The following is a 22,487-nucleotide window of genomic DNA, read 5'->3' on the forward strand; positions in this document are numbered from 1 at the left end:
TTCTCTTGCTTGGTTTACATTGTCCATGGTGCTTGGAATTAAGGGTCTATTATCTTTCAAGACTCCTTTAAGAAGTTCTGTAAACACTACACTGTCAATGCCCAGGTTTTATTTAATTTCATTTTTTATTATGACAAATGTACAAGATTGTAAATCATATGAAAGAAATTACAATACAGTTAACAAAAACGTCCAAAAGAGGAACAGACAAACACAAAGGACATCTCTAAAAGCTAGAACCAGATGAGGTTCTTTCAATCTTTCCATCCGCTGTCAATCTACATGAGCCAAATATCTGAAAACACTGGGGCCGGAATCCATTATTAAACCTCATCAGATTGTGAAATACAAATATAAAGCATATCATGATGAAAGCTGGGCCACAGCTTTTAATCAGTGTCTGTACCTTTGTTTTTCTCTTCTCTTTATCATAAGCACTGGCCCAATACTGATAAAACACACCAGGAGATGTGGAATAGTACCTAACGGTGCTCTCGAGCTTTAAGTTTGTATCTACAGTCAAACTGGCATTCTGATCTTAATTTGTAAAAAAGTGGCACTAAATTTGTGAGAAATCAGATTTCGTGTCATCTAATCTCGATTCCCCAAATGCTGCAACAGCAAATAAATCCATCTAGAACGTATGTGCATGCCAAGAATAAACATTATTTTACAAGACAATTTTTACATAGCTTTTGTCGAACGCTGACATTCCAACAATTACACTGTTTCTTGGGGTTTACATCAGATGCTCTTGGAAATGTTTTAGCAATCAGTGGAAAACAGGACAAGACTGAAAACTTTAAAAGCAAAAACAACAATTCAATGTATTGATGAAAACAACAGTAAGACATGCCCTAACTCACTTTGGACAGGTACAAATGTACAAAACAAATAATAAACGGCTGCAATCATGAAGGACTGCCATGTGTAGTTTCAATGATTTAAAAATGCTTCTACTATGTTACAGCAGAAAACTGCAGATATACACACAAGGATAATGCAAGATCATACCACTTTTCTCGTATGTGTTTTCCGATTTCAGTGTGCCTGCAGTAGAGGGGCTGAAAACCAGATAACCAAAATCCGTCCTTAAAAATAGATGATTCTGTATTGTGAACCAGAACATGATGAATCTCTTTCGTGTATCTTTAGGAAAAATGTATTGCTTTATAAAGTGACGAAAAAACATTGTCAACACATAACTAGTACGCATTTTAAAAAAGCAAAACATTTCAATGGTTATATTTATACAAAAACATGGTTGAATATAGTGCACTGAAAAAGACAAACAGGACAGGTGAAAAAAGATGAATCCCTTTGATCGTCATGAGATGAACAACCCTAAACTTCTCTAAGGGAGGAATCGCTCATAAAAACAAACTGCACATCAGAGTGGTAAAAAAAATTGTAAGTTAAAATCTGTAAGTAAAAGTTTTGGCATTTGAAGCATCAACAAGCTGCCTGATTGAATAGTGTTTAAACAAAAAAAAATGGGGATATGCTAAAAAAAATAAAAATTTCAGAATAACATAAATGATAGGAGTACAAGTGAAGAATCGAATTAGAAAATGAGCTTTGCACTAGACATTTTTTGCTTTAATGATGGAAGCAGCTGTTTGACCAAGCAATAATAACCTCAGTTACAAATGACAATTTTAGTAATAATAAATAGTATAACAAAACAAAGCTTATAATGACATCATTTAATAAAAACCTTTCCCACCTAATGACACTGTAAAACCAATCGGTAGAAATTTGATTTCCACTCCAATCAGATTATAAGATGAACGTTTAAAAAGAGCCTCAGAGTGGAACAAAAGATATTAGCATTTTTGTGCAAATATCAAACGTGTGAAACTTCAAAAATGCGGCTTGGCTTATTTCATCTGATGGCCATCCACACTAACCCCGCCCTCTTCCAGCATACCAAGTCCACCCACTTTGGGTCCAAGCTCCACCCTCTTTTTCTTCTTTCTGAAATGTGCAAAAATGTGAAAACTCATATCAACCCAAAACAAGTCTCTAAGTCAGACGTCTGATTTATTAATGAGCATGGCTATGTGGTTAGTGTAAAAAGAGGTTTTAGAGGTTGTTTTCAGAGAGGGTTTTGTGTCTGAGACACATCCCTCTTACCAAAGAAGGAAAAAGATACTGAAAAGAAAAATATCTCAGGGGATTTTCTCGGAAAGAATTTCTCCTCTCCTTGATACTTTTGCTCAATAAAATATTTACAGCTATGATGTGCCACTGAGGGCAGAATCCAAGACCTCTGCAGCATTCAGTCTCTGGTCTCGTCTGTTAGCCCATTAAACAGGGATCGTGTACGGTTCGGGATCCGAGAGTAAGGTCAAGATCATACAATATGGATGATGCTGACAGTGGACGCGTAGGATGAAGGTTTAAAAAAAGAAAGAATGCAAGGTCTTACAACTGTTCACTGTTGCAGACATAGTCTACGAGGTCTGTGACGCCCAAAAGGTCATCCTCATCTTCCTCCTGCTGGGGGGGCATCTCTAGGCCATTTTCCGCCATGGATACAGCTGAAGGGGCGTTGCTGTTTTTAGGCAGCGGCCCCGCTCCAGGTCGTGAAATGAGACCCTCTAAACCCTTCATTGGGCTTTGTCCATTCGTGGAAGGAAGCTCCACCAAGTTGTAGTCCAGTGGACTGGGCCCTTTGACGACGGTCTCCTCTGTGTCCTTCTCTGTCGGGCTCTTCTTCACCTCCTCCTCACTCTCGCTGTCATCGGAATCGATGCGGTTCACGCGCTTGCGTATAGGACGGTCTTCTTCCTCGGATTCGTCCGAATCGTCATCGTCGTCGTCATCATCTTCCGACTCCCTCCGGCGTTTGAGGGACAGACGTCTGCGCTGTTTTCTGGATTCTTCCTCGGATGAGTCTGCTCTTCTTTTCTTGGGCTTCCTCTCTTCTTCATCAGAGTCCCCGGACTGGAAGCTAACTGTGAGAACATAAGGAAAAAGTCAAATCAAATTAGTCTGAATAATTTTAGTGCGCTGCTATTCCATTGCTTGCTGCCACAAGTCACAAGACATGTCTTTCACAATCTGATTTTAGCAGCTTTTCAATCTGTAAAGTCCATAAATAATGACGTAAATGATTTGTAAATAGGACTGACCTTCACTGTCAGAGCTGGAAAGGCGTCTGCGCTTCTTTTTGTCTTTCTTGGTGCTGCCCTGCGAGGCGTCAGAATCGGAACTTTCACAGTAATTCACCTGCTGCTTACGGCTTCTGTGGGACCGGCGGCAGCGGACGTCCAGATCACTGTCACTGAATTCACTAGAGCCTTCCGTCACTGCACACAAACACACACACACCATCAGCATATGGGAAATTAGCAGCAAATATGAAACATCAAACAATGATGTAAAAAAGGTTGAGATAAAAAAGGTTTATTTGCTATTCCTACAGTTTTTTTATTATATATATATTTTAAAATCAGTTTTTCTGATTTAAAAATTTACTAAGTAGTAATAGTGGTTTTGAATTGATCTATTAATTTTTAGGTAACATTATTATTTTTTATTCATTCTGTGAACTACTAACAATATTTCTCCCAGATTTCAAATAAAAATGTTGTTTCTATTTGCATTTATTTGCAGAAAATGAACTGGAGAAACAGGTCAAAAGAACAGAAAATATGCTCTATATTTTTTCAGACCTCAAATACTGAAAAAGAAAACAAGTTCACATTCACTTTTAAGCAATACAACAGCAATCTTTCTACATGTATTTTTTAAAAGTTCAAAATTTACTTGTATGTGATGACCTTGATTTTTATCACAGTTTTCATGGGTCTTGTCATGCTGTCAGTCTTTCACATTGCTGTAGGATGACTTTAAATCACTCCCGAGGGTTGATTTTGTTGAAATTCAACAGAAACTGGACTTTTTCCGTACATACAGTATGTATATATATATACATATATATACTGTATATCTTTATAAATATGGGCTAGCTAAACAAATGTTGTTTTGGATAAAACTTACAGTTCTCATAAAGTTAACTATGCAAGTTCTATTGCACTAATTGGTATCCTGTTTTTACAAAACACCATGAGATAAATGCAAGTGAAAGTCTCACCAATTTCTTCCTCTTCCTCCTCATCAGTTTCAAGCTCCTCATCATCGGAGTATCCTCTGGGTCTGCGTCTCCTGCGTGGCGGCAGTCTCCTTCGCCCCCGGCTGGCCTGCCTTTTTGAAGGTCGTATCCGCGGGTTGTCACCGTCACTCCCAAAATCGCTGTCTTCTTTGGACTGAACTTCTGCTTCGCTCTCTGCGTCATTATTGGACACCACAAATTCTTCCTCCGAACTGTGGACCAGTCTGAGAATTAAGCTTGCGACTCTCACAACAAACAAACAATGGTGATTGAAATGTTTTAATGTTACCTGTCAGTAAGACGAAACTCGTCCTCACTCTCCTCCTCGTCCACTGTGCTATCGCTGTCCAGATCGTTGAGACGCCGTCGTTTCTTTCTCTTCTGATTTGCGCTGGGTTGCCGCGGCTGGCCGTTCTCCTTACCCTCCTCCTGCAGGATGGTGGACATGTCTTTTCCTCTGTGGCCGGTGATGTTTGCCATGTCCTTCCCCCGTCCGGCTCCTGTTTAAAAACATCACACTTGAGCAATGTGCATGCACAAAGCGAAAAAGCAGAAGAGAGCTTGAAGAAAATGCTTATGTACCTCCTCCCTCAGCTTCTTTGATGTCTTCCTCAATTGCCTCTTCGATTGCTTCATCAAATTCATCAAACCTGAAACAGCAAATAAAGATAATATTGTAAATGTTTAAGATAAGAAAAGATGATAAATGATTGTAAATATTGATGGGAGATGATGTACCTGTAGCTTATGCATTTTTTGGCCCTGGTTGACCTTCGCCCCCAACTTTTGCTCTTTTTTATTTCCTTTTTCTCCTTCTCTTTCACTATATCCACCTCTTTTTCTTCCTCCACCTCCACCTTAAATAAAAAAATGACTATGTATATAATTGTTGATTCCTGTTAAACATTGTAATATATAGAATATATACAATTAATACAAATATTGTAAATATTAATTACTATCTTGGTAAGCACTTACAGTGGGTGTAATGATGTTCTCCATGCTAATGCCAACGTACACAAGCCGCTCTTTCCTGTAAAAAAAAACATTAATTGTGGGACCCGTTTGGCCTTAACAAAAAATTCTCCTCTATAAATGTTATTTTTTAACTAAACAGCGGAAATGTGAGTGGCAATGGAGCTACTGCATGAAATGTGGTTTTCCGATATCATTTCGTCTTTATTCACCTTCGCTCTGCACGTTCTCTCTTTTTCAAAGCGGCATCTAAGTTCTGCAACTGTTCATCAAGCCGGTCGCAAAGCTGCTTCTGCAAAACAAATAAACGATATCACCACCTGACTACCCAAAAATCAAGACTCACAAATATCCTGTCTGTATTCACTTACATGCTGGCAGGGGGGACAGAACCATTCCCCGTCTGGAATGATCATGAGCGGAGGTCGCAGGCAGGCAGTATGGTAGCCGCTGTCACAGGAATCACACAGGAGTATCTACCAAAACAAAAACTGAGAAATCAAGACACACTGGCAACTTTGAGACTAAATTTAAGGTGTTTTTCAGCTCGCAGACGCACCAGTTCGGGATGATTGGGAAGGCCACAGTGTTTGCAAGGGTCATCGTTGGGTTCACCCTCTGATGAGGAGGTAGACGAGTCGGAGCTGCGCCGCTCTCGGTTTCTGTTCCTCCTTCTCTTCATGGTCTTCTCCACCTTGTAATCTTCATCGCTGTCGTCCTCCTCCGTCTCCTCTTCCTCGCTTACACTCTCCTCGACGGTGTCGTCATCGTCGTCCGAACCTTTCTTTTTACGCCTCATGCGAGACCATCGTGTCCGTCTTCGGCGCCTCCCACCCTGATGGGTTACATTGTGAATGGCTTTTAATTTTATTTGCTTTATATCAAATATATAACAATGTTGTGATAGCAAAATAGTCCGAAAATTTCTGTGAAAACTGAGTTAAACGTGTGTTGTATAAGTGTCAAAGAAGTCTGCTTTAACCAGTCAATAAAGTTTGTAAGTACCTTTGGTTTTGTTTGGCCATCTGTCTCCATTTTCCTCGGTTTCTTCTGCACAGGCTCCTCCTCTTCCTCCTCTTCCTCTTTATCCTTCTCCGATGCCGGAGTCGCCTGCTTCCTCTCTGCCCTCCTATCTTGGATCTCCACCAGTTTAGCGGTAGGTCTACAGATCCTCGGAGATCTCCTCAAGCATCTGCCGTCGGTCGTCTCTGACTCTGAATCCCCCCTCGCTTCCTCTCTCTGGAGTTCCACTTTTCGTCTGTGAGCTGGGATCTTGGTCTTCTTACGTCCTTTGTCTTGTTGCGTTTGTGAAGACGCATTACTCGTCTCTTCTTGCTCCTCTCCTGGTTTAACCTCATCGTGAACATCACTTGTTTTTGATTCTTCTGTTGAAGCTCTGGTTTTGTCGTCCTCGCATTGTTTGTTTGGGATCGTTTTACTATCTGGAGGAACATCAGATTCCTTTTTCTCTTCTGTTTTGGTCTCAGATCCTTGAATGTCATCAGGATTAGCGATCTCTGAACTGACGTCCACTGGGTGATCGGTGTTCCGATTCTTTGAATCTGCATGTTTCTCAGAACTGTTTCCTTCAGCTTTTGACTCTTTAGCTCTATTTGCGTCTTCACTGACTTCACCTGAAAGATCTTCCTCACCTTTGTCTTTCATAGTTTCAGACGTTTCTTCTTCTGTCGCAGCTGTATCACATTTTTCCTCACATGTCACTTTCTCTGTGGTTTTCTTGTTGGTTGAATCACAAACAGATGAATTTACAACCTCAGCAGAAGCCGATTTAGAGTAGGCGGACTGCTCACCTGTTTTGTCTTGAGGGCCTTCAGAAGGTTTGCAGGGAACATCAGTTGACAGCTTGTCTCCTTCAGACAGAACTTCAGAGTTTGAAACAGTAGCTGTTTCAGGTTTGGACTCTTTTTCTATGGTGCTGTGGTGAGGTTTTATTTCTTCTGGACTGCAATTCACTTGACTCTCTCCAAGATTTGATGGGTTTGGTGGCTCTTCTGTGTGAAAATGTGTTTTGATTGTTTCATGGGTAAAGGTATTCTCTGTCTTACAGGGCTGGGACTGTTTGGTCTCCATTGCAGTGGTAGATTGTTCAGTATCTTTGGACACAATTGTTGTCTGTTCTGATGGATCTTGATTTTTAGGGTCTTTATTGGAGTCATTTTTGTCTTTGTGAGGTTTTGGACTTTCTTTTGAAAGATCTTTTTCAGGTTCTTCTTGTGGGAGATCTTTCTTGGGCCCTTCTTGTGGGAGATCTTTCTTGGGCCCTTCTTGTGGGAGATCTTTCTTGGGCCCTTCTTGTGGGAGATCTTTCTTGGGCCCTTCTTGTGGGAGATCCTTCTTGGGCTCTTCATGTGGGAGATCTTTCTTGGGCTCTTCATCTGGTGGGAGATCTTTCTTGGGCTCTTCTTCTGGTGGGACATTTTTTTTGGGCTCTTCTTCTGGTGGGACATTTTTCTTGGGCCCTTCTGGTGGGAGATCCTTCTTGGGCTCTTCATGTGGGAGATCTTTCTTGGGTTCTTCTTCTTGTGGGAGATCTTTCTTGGGCTCTTCTTCTGGTGGGACATTTTTTTTGGGCTCTTCTTCTGGTGGGACATTTTTCTTGGGCCCTTCTGGTGGGACATCTTTCTTGGGCTCTTCTTCTTGCAGGATATCGTTCTTGGGATCTTCTTGTGATAGATCTTTCTTTGATTCTTGTGTCAAATCTTTCTGTGGTTCTCCTTTTGAGAAATCGTTCTTTTGCTGTTCTTTTGCAAGTTCTGAAGCATCCAAATCCCCCGCACTTACCCTATTGGGAATGTTTTTATTTTCAGTTATAATTTCAACACTAGCTGTATTTTCTGATGGCTCAGTAACTGCTGATGTTTCTTGTTCAACAGGGATCTTTGCATGAGAAGCTTCTGATTTTTCTTTCTTTTCCTCTATGACAGAGGGACAGGATTCCTCAGGTTTCTCCACTTCCATCTGTTCCTCAGAACACAGTCTTGTTTCACTGGTGTCCATCTTTTCCTCCATCAGATCTTCCTTGTTCTCCTTTTTGGATTCACAAAGCAGATTTTCAGAATTCTTCTCTGTTGTTTCCTTCTGAAGATTTTCTGACCCTTTCTGCGTTTCGCTCTCTTTTTCTTTCGGGTGGGGAACATGCCCGTTGATCTTCTCGCCACTTAATCTGCTTTCATCATTACGCGTCTGTGATTCCTTCACAGGAGCGACAGGTGTATTTCGCACGGTGATGCAGTCAAAGTCTTCACTTAGTTTCATCTCTCGCTTTTTTAAGGGGATTTTAGCTTGATGGTCATTTTTTAGGGCTCTCTGAGTTTCTTCTGCAGCTTTTCTCTTCATCTCCTCTGTCTGTTCTGCATTCTGTGAAGTTGTTGATGGGTCTTTGACTTTCGGCTCCTCATCCAGTGGCTCTTCTTTAATTGGTCCAGTAATAACGGCAGTTCCATTTGGCGTCTCTGAATGTTTCTGCAGCTCTTCCTTCACGTCAGTGTCCTTTTCTGATGAAGCCTCCGTGGCCTGTGTGACCTCTTGCTTCACCTCTTTCTCCGATATGTTTTCCTTATTTTCTGATGGATCAGGACATGTTGTGTCTTTTGTTTTCTCATTTTTGATTTCTGCAGGAAGCCAAAACACACGCAGTTAAAACCCACTTTTTAACTCGTGAATGCAGTGTTCCAGGTTTAGTTTCACATTATTTTTTTATTTGCCATTACAGGTTATCATTTAATTTTTGTACATAGTAAGGGAATAAACAGTAAATACATAGTAGATCTGAATCCATTTTCAACGTCAGAGACATTGTGAATGTACAGAAACACAATTTTGTTTATTCAAACTTTTTTTGCCAATATACAGTATCTCCCATACCTTCACCCTCCTTCTTGTTCTCCTCATCGTCTGGACTCGGACTGTTACTGGACGGCCCCTCCTCCTGATCTTTCTTCACCAATAACGCTGGATCAATCTGAGTCTTCAGAAGCCCAAGAATCTGAGCCAGGTCATTTCTATTTCTGCATTTGGTAAATTACAAGTTGTTACAATATTTTGCATTTTTAGCAAAAAACCCCAAAAACTAGTGCTGTCAATCGATTAAAAAAATTAATCGGATTAATCACACATTTTCTGTGATTAATCACACATAACAATAATATTTTAAAATATACTTTTACATTTGAATAATTTCACATTTAATCTTCAAATTGATGTAGAAACAACATATTTCTTTAACCGCATCATTTTATGAATGAAAAAAAAACATTTTGATATTAGTACTGTAACTGATGTCTCTATTAAATTGATTATTTTAACACTAATTATAGCCATTCAACAATATAATTGAGAGCTATCATGAAATATACAGAAATTGAAGGAAGTTCTCAAACACTTTACAGTCTTTAATGCTAAATTATAAATTAAATGCAGAAGAATTCTCATTAAAGCTACAAAATCACATTGATTTCCTCTTTTATTTTGTTCTTTGATTAACATTAGTGACAGGAGTCACAGCAGCACGTTTAAGAACGCGGCCCATTTAAGAGCTGTCTCAGTACGCAGATTTGACCATCACCGCACTCTTTGCATTCATTTAAGATTTTATTTTACACTTTGAAGTCTGTGCTTAACAAAAAGCGAGACAAAACGGGCTTTCTGACATAATCTTGTGTGGTTTTATCCATTCAAGCACGAAAGAGAACTTAACACGGATGCGCTGTCTGACAGTGATTCACCGACGCAGCCTTCAGCCCATGACTGTTTACACCAGACTGGACCTCACGTTGCGTTTTGCCGCGTCCCACAGTTTAGAAGCTGTCTATCTTCATTGAACGCGTCAAAGCAACTGTTTCAAATCGCGCTTAAGTGGTTTAAAAGCCTGTACACGAATAAGAGCGTGATTACATAATGTAACGCTAGACAAAGAATGTCAAAACAAACGGATGCTGCGTTAATTGCGTTAAATATTTTTCACGCGTTAATTTGAAAAAATTAATCACATGCGTTAACGCGTTAACGTTGACAGCCCTAAAAAAACCATTTCATATTTTTATCTGTTTGCTTGTTGGCATCATTTTTGAAAAATGAATACTCGCCCACATGATGAAAGAGTGCTGAAGAAAAACTGCTGTGCATTGAAAATTTTGTAAAAGCCTCACCTCACTATACACTTCCAGGACGATCCATCCAGATCATCCTGTTCTTCCACATAGATCCTCACATTGTGGTCTTGGTCCAGTTGAAACCAGTACATGAGGCCATCTTTGTCTCTGCCGATAGGCTGAAGACGCATTTTATCTGGGTCCTCTTCATTGATAGCAGTCTTGAACTTTACATTGTCATCAAACTGACATTCACACAAGTACTGTTGAAAAGCATTAGATGATTAAGTAACAAAATACTAACAAACATACAAAACAAAAATACAACACGTTCACCTTGAATTTTACAAATGCATAACTGCAGCTTTCACATTCATACCCAATGCAATTTAGTGGTGTGTGCCATCAACCGGGTAGTAAACAATGCGACAAATGTCTTACCTTCAGTATGCCTATCTTAGATTCCACTGTCATCTCTGGATAACCCTTCTTTTCCAACTCCCATGCCCATGTGGTGTTAAACTCCTGACAGAGCTACAACAAAAAGTAGAGACATCAAAATTAAACTGATAACCTCGTCACACTGATGAGACCCAGTATAAACAGTTCAACAAAGCCTCTTGTTATGCAAATGCATGTTTACATATTCACATTTAAATAACTCATAATTCATACTTCTCACTTATTTAAAAAAAAAAAAACAGAACAAGTAAACCCATATGTTTGATGCTGGATGTGACTGACTCACTTTAATGAGATACTTTTCCCATCTGTCTGCAGATACAGACTTGCCGATTTTCCTCAGTAACTTCACGTGAAGCTCCACAAGGAGCTTAGGAACTGCGAACAACATAATAATATATGAAAGGAAAATGAATGCACAATTTTTCACGCAACCGTCTGACACATGTTTGTATACGTGTAATTTTTGTACAGTAAAGCATTTTTGTAATGTTCCTGATTGAATGACTACTCAATGCAAATGAGGTTTCCTTCAAAATAACTGACCAGTTTGTATGAAGATTACACAACATTTATAATGTTGTTGTTATTACCTGGCAAAGATTTTCCACATGGCTTGATGGATTTTCAATGTATATCAGAGACAGTCAGTCAGTTTATCAACCCACACGAACATTTACGATGGTAGCTATAGCTTCTGCCAAAATACTTCTACATTACATTAATACAGTTTTACTGTTGTAAATAAAGTAAAATAAAATAGAGTGACGTTTAAACAATGTTTTCATAATTTCCATCCTTAAGCATCACGGACAATAGCGTTTGTTTACATTCACCACAGTTTGACAAATTATTCTCATATTGTTATTTTTCCCTCCCAGCAGAGAGAGCAAGAAGTTTACACGTTCTGCGCACGCGCACTACCCACATCGCACCAATTCATGCCAAAATCTTATTTACCAAAAAATGAACAGAAATATTCATCTCTTCACGAAACACGCATCGATATATGCAAACATAATTATTTTTACTAATGCAAAAGGTCACATATAAGACCAGGTGAAGTAGCAGTGTGTCTCTCTTCGGTGTGATGTACACATTAAGAATAAGACGCTTCCTTCCACAAAACACCGAAATCACAGGCAAAACCCGTACACTAGAGACACATCAATCAACAAAAATACCGTCACTCGCAACGGGAGCACCGAGTGCCCGTTAAAGCCCAGAGTAAACGCATCTACAGCGGCTTGATAGCAACAATGGAGGAGAGGCTCACCCGCGCTGCTCTCCTGCAGACTGCGCTCGAGCACCGGGAACGACACCTCCGGTAAGTCCAGCAGAGGTCCATACCGCTCCAGAAACGAGCAGATCACGGCAAAGCTCGGGCACAAACCCGGGGAAGAAACGTCCGCTGCCTCCGAGGCAGACATTATTCCGAACCGAGCTGCTGGAGGACCACAACCTCCCCACAATGCACCGCGACTATGGCAGACACATGGACCAGAAGCCCTTGCGGCAGACGGTAAACCGATGTAAACAAACAAACAGTCGCAGCAGATGTAATAAAGAATTAATTAAATGACACGGTGTGCACGTGAAACAGTCCGCAACTATAAAGAAAATATTTGCCTGTTCACAACTGCTTGTGAGTTCAGTGCAGACTATTAACAGTAGAATGTGCAGGTGTTTGGTCTACTCTTATGTTATATAAACTAACGTATACGATATGTTTATACTATATTCAAGTATCGTACAGATCAATTAAAAACTTTTTGTAGCTCACTAAACTATATGTATGAGTACATCATGCATTCAAAATAATGCCATCCGAGGTATTGAATATTTGATCACGTTAAAGGATTACCAGCAGAGGGCACCTGATGTTAGCAGTTTATCTATTCTCGTCTTTACACGCACACCGTTTCTTTTGGTGTCTTCGTGAGGACTTGCCATAGACTATTGTTTGGATACTGACCTAATTCAATCTCAAATTTCAAAGACAAATGTCTGCATTTATATATTTTCGAATAAGCATAATTTAGTATGTTTACCCCATAGAGAGAACTGGATGATCCCCACAACAGAGGTAAAACTCAGCTGAGCTCTTGACACGCACGCACGCACGCACACACACATGTCTGGTTTATTATCTCCGTGGGGACAGTCCATAGGCGTAATGTTTTTTTATACTGTACAAACTGTATATTTGATCCCTTAACCCAACCCCTAAACCTAAAGATCGTAGAAAACTTTTCGCATTTTTAGATTTTCAAAAATTATCGTTCTGTACAATTTATAAGCTTTTTTGCACATGAGGAACTCAATTTTGGTCCCCACGGTGACACGAGTCCCCATGTGTTAGTGTGCATTCAGGTTTAGGTCCCCACCGGGATTTAAAAACATGAACACACACACACGGCCTCATTTATGAAACGAGCGTACGACCGAAAACTGGGCGTACGGTCGTTTCCACGCAAAACTTGGTATTTATCAATATAGACGTGAGCGGTTGTTACCAAATCTCACGACAGGTCTCAGCTCGTGTACGCAAGCTTTGAGATGGGGTGAAGGTACGTGTATGCTTTACCCTTTTGATAACTGATAAGGAATAATGACAAATAGAAAGATAGATCAAGTTTTTTCGATTAGAACAATGTAAAATTAGATTCCAATGCGATTTCTTATTTTCATTACATAAGTAAAGTATTTTCTTTTCTAGCCTAATTACAGTAGCCTATATGATCATTTAAATGTTTAAAATGACAAGGTTAACGGGTGCTTTGGTGTACAAAACTTTAATGAATTTTTAGGTTACTTCTAAGATCATTTACGACAAGTAAAACGCACAATTAAAAGTAAAACGTTAAACTACAATAGGCCTAATCGATATATTTACAAGCAATGGGTTAGTTTACCTATTTGCAAGATGATAGCTTCTTTGTTTGACAAATATGCATTCTATTGGAAGCAAACACAAAACACATGATTTAATTTTTTTTGTGCGATGTTCACTTGGGGGTGGAAGATGCGCACTGGGTCACAGCTCGAGATTGTCTGGCTTTGTGTGGCAGGCTCCAGGCCGGGGCATTGTGGGGGCATTATTATGAGTTATTAAGTCAAAATTTCGACTTAGTTTGTCATTATTATGAGATACTAAGTCATTATTATGAGTTACTAAGTCGAAATTTCGACTTAGTTTCTCATTATTATGAGATACTAAGTCATTATTATGAGTTACTAATTTCGACTTAGTTTCTCATTATTTTGAGATACTAAATCAGAATAATGACTTATAAAATCTAAAACAATTCCCAACCCTGGCGGAAACGGGCTTCCATAGATATTAATCTATATCTATACAATCAAAACTGCAAATGTGTCATATTGTTTGCCAGCAATGATAAATGCCCGCCATATGCGCGCACCCGCGAGACCCGTTCGTCAGACACTGCAACATGCGTGCAACCTGTCAGACACAGAGACGTGGGCTTGCAGAAATATACATTTGAAGAACAGAAGGAAGAAAACTTGTTGATGGGCGTGTGGTTCACTGTTTACTGTTTGTTTACAAGTAAGAGCGTTTCACAACACACACGTGACACAACACAAGCTTTGTTCAAAAGTGTGTATTTCATTTAAGAGAGCACTGCAGATGTTCTAGGTCATCTTAGGAAATGCTCTGAGTTTAGTTCATGCTTTAGTTTGACATGGTCTATTATTCTAAATAAGTTGTGTAAACTACATTGACATCAGGACTAGATGAAATTTACAGAAATGCTTGTCTCTTCTGTGTTTGTTTATTCTTTAGTCTCTGATATTGCAAAGATATCTGCTTATGATAATTAAAAATATTGATTAAAATGTAATATTAAAATATGTGCGTTAATAGGCCTATATAATCAGATACAAAGTAACTAAGTAACTAGCTACTTGTTTTTTCATTGCATACATTTTTACTTTTACTCAAGTAGTTTTTAAAATAGTGACTCTTACTTTTACTTGAGTAACAATTTCTCTAGTTACTTGTACTTTTACTTGAGTAAAGATTTTGGCTACTCTACCCACCTCTGCGTTTCATAGGCATTGTGGTTTTAGACTGAGCTAGTTATATTTTCTATCCTCAAAAGCTAACCCTCCCCAAAAAGATCGTTCTGCATTTTTATATTTTCTTTGGTGTAATATGTTTATTTACCCGTTTGAATTATGGGAACAGCTACCTGAGCATACACACTATAGGCCAATTATCAGGACAACAATGTCAAACCGGTATCCTCAGTCCTAGCAAACTCTGAGCAAGCACATCACATAAAATGACAAACAACATAAGTGATGTGAGAACATTCAGTAGTGGTTGTCAATTGGTGTCAGTTTTCCAAACTGTACTCAGAGTTTTATAAAATATTTACATTATTTATAAAATGGTTGATATTTGTGGTTCCAGACAATTTTCAGTAATACACATACATTTTGGAAAGTGGTTTATAGTATACCACTGGAGTAGTGCTAAGTGGTGATATTTCTTTAGTTCATGGATCATGTGTTCTTTGAAAATCATTTACCTTTGGTTACCTTCTCCAATGTACCACACCAGAATTAAAGACAGTAAAAAATACTTTTAGTCATGCAAGTGGAAGCAAATTACAAATACATTCAATATTTTAGTTTATACAATCAGACACACTCTGATCTCTTGGGATTGAAACTCGTGGGCATTGAAACGCTTCTTGAAGACATCTACTGTACTGTGTGCTGAATACTTTATTGACTTAAACTGCTAATGGATAACCCCAAGTGAGTGTAACTCATGCATTTTCATTGTGCATTCACAAAGATGCTGGATATTCATTTAATTGAAAAAGCTGCAATACCGCCAGCTGTTAAGTAAGGCTATTTATGCGTTCTGTAAGAGGTGGTCTTTTTCCCTTCAATGAGGTTTTAATAATAAGGAGGGCAGGGAGTTTCTGAAATAGCCGATTGGCTGGAAACAAAATTATTTTCCAGACAGACTGCTTTTAGCCGAAGTTGCATAATAAGTGTGTGAGTTTTATTATGTACTGTAGATCTGCAAGTCATTTAAATAATGAAAGCAGATTAAATATAGATTGTTAAGAGTGGTCTGACAAGAATGCAGCGTTTTCATCAGTATAGAGTTAAAGCATCACATAACATGCTCAGAGTCTTGAGTCATTGCAATGCATGCTGGAAAATTGTAAGATTCAGCAGTTTTGGGATTCAGAAGGTTTGCAGAAAGCAAACTTTAATGTGTGAGAACATCACATCATTTGTGATAATGAAAATAGAAAAGAGAGATTTTCATTTAACCATGTTAGGACAATAGAGATTCCTGACTTTTTCAAATCCATCACCCATGTCTCAGTGTAAAGAAAAGGGCACAAATAGCGAGAGAAGATATTTGCTGGCAGGCGGCCGGACAGCTGACACAACAATAGACTGCACAGAATGATGTGGCATGATGGGATAGGCATATTCATTTGGAATGTGAAAGGCAGATTGCTCAGGCTATTTTGATTGAAACATTGGGGTCTTGATATCTATATATATATCATATGATAAGTGACCTCATAATCACAATAAATACTATGTAAGCATTATATAAGTATGATTTGTGACCTAAATTTTGATGTCTTAAAATGGAATTTAAATGATTTTGTTACTGTCAAAAGTGTTTTACACTCTTCTGCTAAGCTGCACCTGTCATACAGTGGCCCCAAGGACATTGTGTTAGATAACAAACCAAGTGACATTACTTGGAAAAGACAGAGACCACTTTGTTATGTGGTAATGCATTTCAATGCTTCATTTTAAATGTGGCTTATGCATGCAAATAGATTTAGGCTTCCTTGTATGACGAAGGACCACATATGGAGCTTTTATGCTTTTACATTGACTGAGGGTGACCTATTGACCTTTTCTTCAGTACATGGAGATGTATTTATAGATGCACGTGTGCTCTTCAAGGCAAGAATTTATTCATACGTAAGGCAGGTCTCAGCTGCTGCTATCTGGTAGACATGAATTCATGTCTGCGTCAGCCGTGGATGTATCTAGTTTCATTTTAAGGCATGTTTGCGTCTGAAAGGATGTGGGTTTATGCCTCTTTCAGAAACTGAAAGATCACAGGGTACATTGACGAAACTGATTCTAGCTGGATGCAGATAGCAAAGGCACAAACAAAGTAACAAAGTGAGAAAAAAGATAGACACACACGCAAGCAACTAAGAATATGTTATGAATGTAAAAAATGTGTTCCTGAAAATGAACCCGCAACCGTGGTACTGCAAGCTCACAACTCGCAAGTTTCAGAATCATGTTCGGTTATAAAATATGTTTCCAAATAGTGAAACATACTCTGGTAGTTTACTGGAACAACTAGTAGACATGTAGCAAAGGACATACAAAGAGATCTGTGATGGATATTTATCTAATGTTTTCAGCAAACCTTGTGCATCAACCACAGTATTAAGAGAGCAGAGAAGACAGTAAATACTTTACACCATTTACTGAAACGTGATAATGGCACGGTGATGTAACTGCCATTTGTGTTTCTGTTTAAAGTCAAAGTGCTAACAGAAGTCAAATGACAATAACTGATTTTAAGAAATTTGATTTTGCACAATTAAATGTATTTGCATTGTGACATTATTTTATTAAAATATATATGACATTTCTTCAAAGGCTTTTGTGTGATTCTCATTTCCTGTAAATCTGGGCATCACGAGGACAAGTGCAGCCTGTCCCCACTCTCCCCCAGGTCCTCATGCTGATCTAGACTTGATCCAGCTTCATCAGGACTGCTAGAGTATAGATTTACTGTGTGCCGATGCTTCACACGCATTGGCTGTAGAGAGTGGCGTTCCCTGAGCAACATTATACTGTGTTTACAAGTTTTGGTGGGTGTGGTGAGTAGCACCTTGGTACATATTGTTTTTCCTCCGGCGTCATGTACAAACCATCACAATGGTATTTTTGTGACGTGGTTGATTAATCTCTCTATTGTAAACGAAAATGCAAAATCCTGGATGTAAAAAACACAGCATGGCTGGAACTCTCCATTATCTTGTTTCGTAGTAAACTAAAATCTGATCCTTACTTTTTATAGAGCACAAATTATCCATAGACGCCAGCACTAAAGTAAAAAAAGACGAGCCCTCTTTTTGATAGGATGAACATATTATAGGCCCGGTACATTCCTCGGCCAATCAGATTGCACTCTGATTAAAGTGCACATTCCCCTTCCAGACATGTTTTGGGAAGTGGGGAAAAGGTGACGCAGTGCTGTGACCCAACACATGTGTGTTTGAGAACATCTATTTTTGTGTTCCGAATAACAATAAATAAACAAACATGTAAACAACATGAAGTGAAAATGCACACAAATATTAAAAATAATTAATTAACTAAACATTTTGCAATGACATAGGCATAACATATTCTGCATTTATTTGGTAAGACAAACACATAAATAAACATTTGTTGTAAATCATTTTAATGTAAGAAATATTTAGCTGCGCTTAAAATACAAAATCATTTTACTCATATTTCTACCAAAAACAAGTAACTAGTAAACAAGTGATCTGTGTGTCCCACCACACCCCATTAAGTTAAAATTAGAGCCATGTGTGATGAAAGAAAGAAGTCGGACCGGCTGCAACTGGTACACACACCTATAAATTCAGAGTTTGACAGACTGGTGGCAATAGAATCAGGTGAAAACACACACGCTGGATTAACCTCTTCATGGGAATATTTCTTTCAGCTTCTGTCAATAGAATTTGGATTAACAATTTCATTATACATCAAGGTTGGTGAGCAAGTTGTATTTGATCATATTTGCTCAATATCACACATTTTTCTGTTTATTTTCTGGTACAAAAACTGGTACATGGTTTCATTGTTAAAGCTTTTCTGTTTTTCTATAGCGTTGCTCTGCTGTTATGCTGCTTTGGGACACTGAGCCACATTTTTTATGGCCAAAGGTGTTGAAACTCTTAAAACGAAAGACAAGGGAGTTCTTCCTTCGGAAGAAACCTGATTGTCAATCAGGAGTGTGTTGAGGTAAATTAAAACCTTTGTTATATAAGCCTGAGATGATTAATTTCAGATTTTAGAGAAAATCTCATTCTTATCGTCCCACAGGTGGCCGAACAGGGATAGTCAGGAAAATAAAGTGAGTACTAAAACACAGAAACATGGTTGGCCTCAAGCCCACCGACCTGCCACCAACCGCCACTGTCAAGTTTTTTGGAGCTGGTACGGCAGCATGCTTTGCTGACTTGGTGACATTTCCCCTGGACACAGCAAAAGTGAGACTTCAGGTGAGGACCAATGGAGGGGTCTATAGAACTAAACGTGACTGATTTAGTTTCTTTCCTTTAGTTCAACAGGTTTTACGTGGCACTTACAATGCTTAAGATCACGAGAGTGATTCCTGGAAAATGCACATGCACTGCAAGTCACTTTGGATAAAAGAATACACAAAAGTATTTTTTTAATAGAATAAAACACCTGTCACGGCTTTCAACACAACATCGTTTTATTTCAGATCCAGGGAGAATCTAATGCTGCGTCAGAAAAAGCAGTGGTGAAATATCGTGGCGTGTTTGGCACCATAACCACTATGGTGCGTACAGAAGGCGTAAGAAGCCTGTACAACGGCCTGGTTGCGGGACTGCAGCGACAGATGAGCTTTGCATCAGTTCGCATTGGGCTTTATGACTCAATGAAGCAGTTTTACACCAGAGGATCTGAAAGTAAGTATCAGACTGTAAAGTAAGGAAATCGTGGAAACATCAGAGTGATGCTAGCATTCCTTTAATGGCTTTTGTCTTTTCAGATGCAAGCATTGTATCTCGCTTGTTGGCTGGCTGTACCACTGGAGCGATGGCTGTAGCTTTTGCACAACCTACAGATGTTGTAAAAGTGCGTTTTCAAGCTCAAGTACGCCAGCCAGATGGAATAAGGAGATACAATGGCACGATGGACGCGTACCGAACTATTGCCCGTGATGAGGGTATTCGGGGGCTTTGGAAGGGTGAGCAACACTTTTTGAATTCAGTCTACACGTGATGTGAAGATGGACTGATTTAAATCAATTCACACATGTTGTTTTTTGATTTAAGGGTGCATGCCAAACATTACAAGAAATGCAATCGTGAACTGCACAGAGCTGGTGACATATGACATCATCAAGGAACTCATTTTGAAGTACAATCTCATGACAGGTATGAAGCATGCGGTATGATGAACATTACATTTTATATACTGTTTCTCTGCAAAACATTTGCTGTCATTTTGTGTACTTATTGTTTAGATAACTTGCCCTGCCACTTCACCGCTGCCTTCAGTGCTGGTTTCTGCACCACGATTGTGGCGTCTCCTGTAGATGTCGTAAAAACCCGCTTCATGAACTCAACTACAGGCCAGTACAGCAGTGCACTTAACTGTGCACTCACTATGATTACAAAAGAAGGACCAACTTCTTTTTATAAGGGGTAAGAAAAGCATTCTCTTGACTTTTGATATTAAGAACAACGTGTTAATTCTTAGACAGACTCTTGACTGTGCCGTCTTTATCAACAGCTTCATGCCCTCCTTCCTTCGGCTGGGATCTTGGAACATTGTGATGTTTGTGTCTTATGAACAAATCAAGAGATCTCTGACTAGAATGCAGCACTCATGGGAAGCTCCATTCTGAAGTCAAACAAGCAAGGACAAGATTTTTTGTTGTCAGTACCTTTTGATTAAAGCATTGAATGTCAAATCCTCTGAAATGAGAACAGAGGGTTCCCTGGGTCACCAGGTTAAGTCTTATTGCTGAAATTAGCTGCGGTAGTTACATATCACTACTTTACTTTTAAAGGCCAAAGATCAAGCTCATCACACAAGAGAAATGAGTTGACAAACAGTTATGACATATGGTGGGCATAACAAAATACGCGTTTTGTCTTAGCTTCTGTGTTTTAGGGCACTGAGAGTGTTTACATTCATGAGGATCGCCGCTGTTTGTCTAGTTTAGACTTCTCTGCACAATATTTGAACTTTTTATTACAGCATACCACTGTCTCCTCAGGATGAATCCCTTATGTTGTGTTCCTTATTTGGAAGTCACTTAAGTTAAGTTAATACAAATAATGTAAATAACTTGTTATTGTTTATTCCAAAATCTAAAGAAAACTGGGTCCATTGCTAAAATGAATGTCTACATTCGTATTGTAAATAAATGTACATTGTTGACAAATAAAGCTTTTTATGATTTGTTCATTTCTATCATTAAAAGGTAAAAACCAGAAATACACTTATTTACATTTGTTTTAGTTACAATTACATCATTTACAGTTGATGTCCCAAAGCCAAGAGAGTTTTAATCAGGTTTTACCAATGATCAAATCTGCAGGGAATCTGACACCCAGAGGGACATGGCAGGCAGGTTTGCATTGACATAACAAAGGAGCATGACAGACAAACAAAGCCTTCGTTAGAACAAAGTTGTGAGTTTTACAGCTAGCAGGAAAAAAGGGAGTGCATGGCCAATGAGACACACTGGTCTGTCAGCACATGTCAGCATCAGCATAGAAGACTAAGTTGCCTTTGTTCAAAACCTTACAAATGCTGCCTTATTTATGAAGATAAATAAGTAGTTTAACTTGAGAGTATGTAGATTTTAATTTGTGAACTTGTAAAGTAAGTATTTGTTCCTGTACACTGAAATGTACACTCACATCAAAACTTGTAAAATAAAAAACTGAAGTTGAATGTTGAGATTTGCACTCGTGGACAAAACCCACAAATCTGTCTTCTGAATTTGAACTTGCAGAAAAATTGTCACAAATGTGTAAACTGGCATTTACAAAATACATTGGCAGATACAAATGCATAGCACATATTTACACGTTTTCCTAGATTCAGATTTGAATTGCTCATAAATAGGCATCTATAACTTCTCAAACCTGTCACTGCAGTTTCAAATCTCCCCGCCTTGACTTTTGCTACTACTTTCGCGATAAACCCGTTGCCAAACTAACTTGAAAGCTCAGAGGCGAGAGAAAGAGGTGCATTTGATGGGGCCACACCGCCCCCTAACGGCAGGAAAATCACAATGAAAGTTGAGTTTTTAAAATAACTTGTACAGTATTTAATTTAAAGGCGGTGTAACCGATTTCCGAATTACGTTTTAGACAACTGCACCAAAACAACCTTGTAGCCAATCAGCAGTAAGGTGCACAGTGCACAGGACGGACATTAGCTGAGCCGAGCGCTGACGAAAGCGAAAGATGGGGGTAGGGGTGTGTTTGTTTTGGTGATTTGAACATCAACAACGGCTAAGAGAAATTGGACACCCCGCCTTTAAGGTGAAACTATAAATCAATAAATACATTTTTCTTTACTAAAATACTACTTACTGCCACTTTTTTTTTTTACTATAAATTAACTTTTCTATTGTATTCTCTTTTACATTTACTATATCTTTGTTCTTAGTTTGTCCTTTATTATATAGTTTATTGCTTTTCTACCCCATCTGCAAAATAGAATTTCAGGTATATATGACAATAAAGATCTTGAATCTGATAAGGGTGATGTATAAATTAGCAACCTAATTAACAATCTAACTTAGCTGAAGCAAGTTCGCTGATGATAATGATCAATATTAAATAACAGAAAACGTACAGTCAACCTGTCATTGTGTAAGGCTTCTATATGAGAATGATTAGAATCAGTTCTTGTATCACACTGGAGGGGTTTATTCTGCGATAACAACTGACTGGATGTATTATCCTGCGGCTAGTAATTACCACATGAGT

At 38.8% G+C, this 22,487-nt stretch overlaps 2 protein-coding genes across 2 annotated transcripts; one reads left to right on the forward strand and one right to left on the reverse strand.

The window, feature by feature from the left end:
- Nucleotides 1–106: 106 nt before the first annotated feature.
- rsf1b.1 (remodeling and spacing factor 1b, tandem duplicate 1) lies at nucleotides 107–13,862 on the reverse strand. The gene is made up of 16 exons (XM_057321296.1): nucleotides 11,945–13,862; nucleotides 10,955–11,046; nucleotides 10,648–10,740; nucleotides 10,264–10,469; nucleotides 8,981–9,123; nucleotides 6,101–8,727; nucleotides 5,655–5,930; nucleotides 5,467–5,571; nucleotides 5,308–5,387; nucleotides 5,099–5,153; nucleotides 4,859–4,977; nucleotides 4,703–4,770; nucleotides 4,410–4,620; nucleotides 4,103–4,332; nucleotides 3,138–3,314; nucleotides 107–2,960 (listed from the first exon to the last, which is right to left on the reverse strand). The coding sequence occupies exons 1-16, from the start codon at nucleotides 12,096–12,098 to the stop codon at nucleotides 2,428–2,430; spliced, it is 5,169 nt and encodes a 1,722-aa protein (XP_057177279.1). The 5' UTR covers nucleotides 12,099–13,862; the 3' UTR covers nucleotides 107–2,427.
- Nucleotides 13,863–18,358: 4,496 nt separating this feature from the next.
- ucp3 (uncoupling protein 3) lies at nucleotides 18,359–20,945 on the forward strand. Its single transcript, XM_057321808.1, has 8 exons — nucleotides 18,359–18,490; nucleotides 18,609–18,744; nucleotides 18,826–19,004; nucleotides 19,232–19,439; nucleotides 19,523–19,720; nucleotides 19,809–19,910; nucleotides 20,000–20,180; nucleotides 20,269–20,945. The coding sequence occupies exons 3-8, from the start codon at nucleotides 18,879–18,881 to the stop codon at nucleotides 20,381–20,383; spliced, it is 930 nt and encodes a 309-aa protein (XP_057177791.1). The 5' UTR covers nucleotides 18,359–18,490; nucleotides 18,609–18,744; nucleotides 18,826–18,878; the 3' UTR covers nucleotides 20,384–20,945.
- The last annotated feature ends 1,542 nt before the right edge of the window (nucleotides 20,946–22,487 follow it).

This window comes from Triplophysa rosa, linkage group LG22 (genome assembly GCF_024868665.1).
Source record: "Triplophysa rosa linkage group LG22, Trosa_1v2, whole genome shotgun sequence".
NCBI classification, from domain to species: Eukaryota; Metazoa; Chordata; class Actinopteri; order Cypriniformes; family Nemacheilidae; genus Triplophysa; species Triplophysa rosa.

Coding starts and splice junctions, on each gene's coding strand:
- rsf1b.1 (XM_057321296.1), bottom strand. CDS start 12,098: ATGTCTGCCTCGGAGGCAGCGGACGTTTCTTCCCCGGGTTTGTGCCCG. Junction 10,741..10,954: donor GGGAAAAGTATCTCATTAAA/GTGAGTCAGTCA, acceptor TTTTTGTTGTAG/CTCTGTCAGGAGTTTAACAC. Junction 4,771..4,858: donor AAAAAATGCATAAGCTACAG/GTACATCATCTC, acceptor TTGCTGTTTCAG/GTTTGATGAATTTGATGAAG.
- ucp3 (XM_057321808.1), top strand. CDS start 18,879: ATGGTTGGCCTCAAGCCCACCGACCTGCCACCAACCGCCACTGTCAAG. Junction 19,911..19,999: donor GAAGTACAATCTCATGACAG/GTATGAAGCATG, acceptor CTTATTGTTTAG/ATAACTTGCCCTGCCACTTC. Junction 20,181..20,268: donor CCAACTTCTTTTTATAAGGG/GTAAGAAAAGCA, acceptor CTTTATCAACAG/CTTCATGCCCTCCTTCCTTC.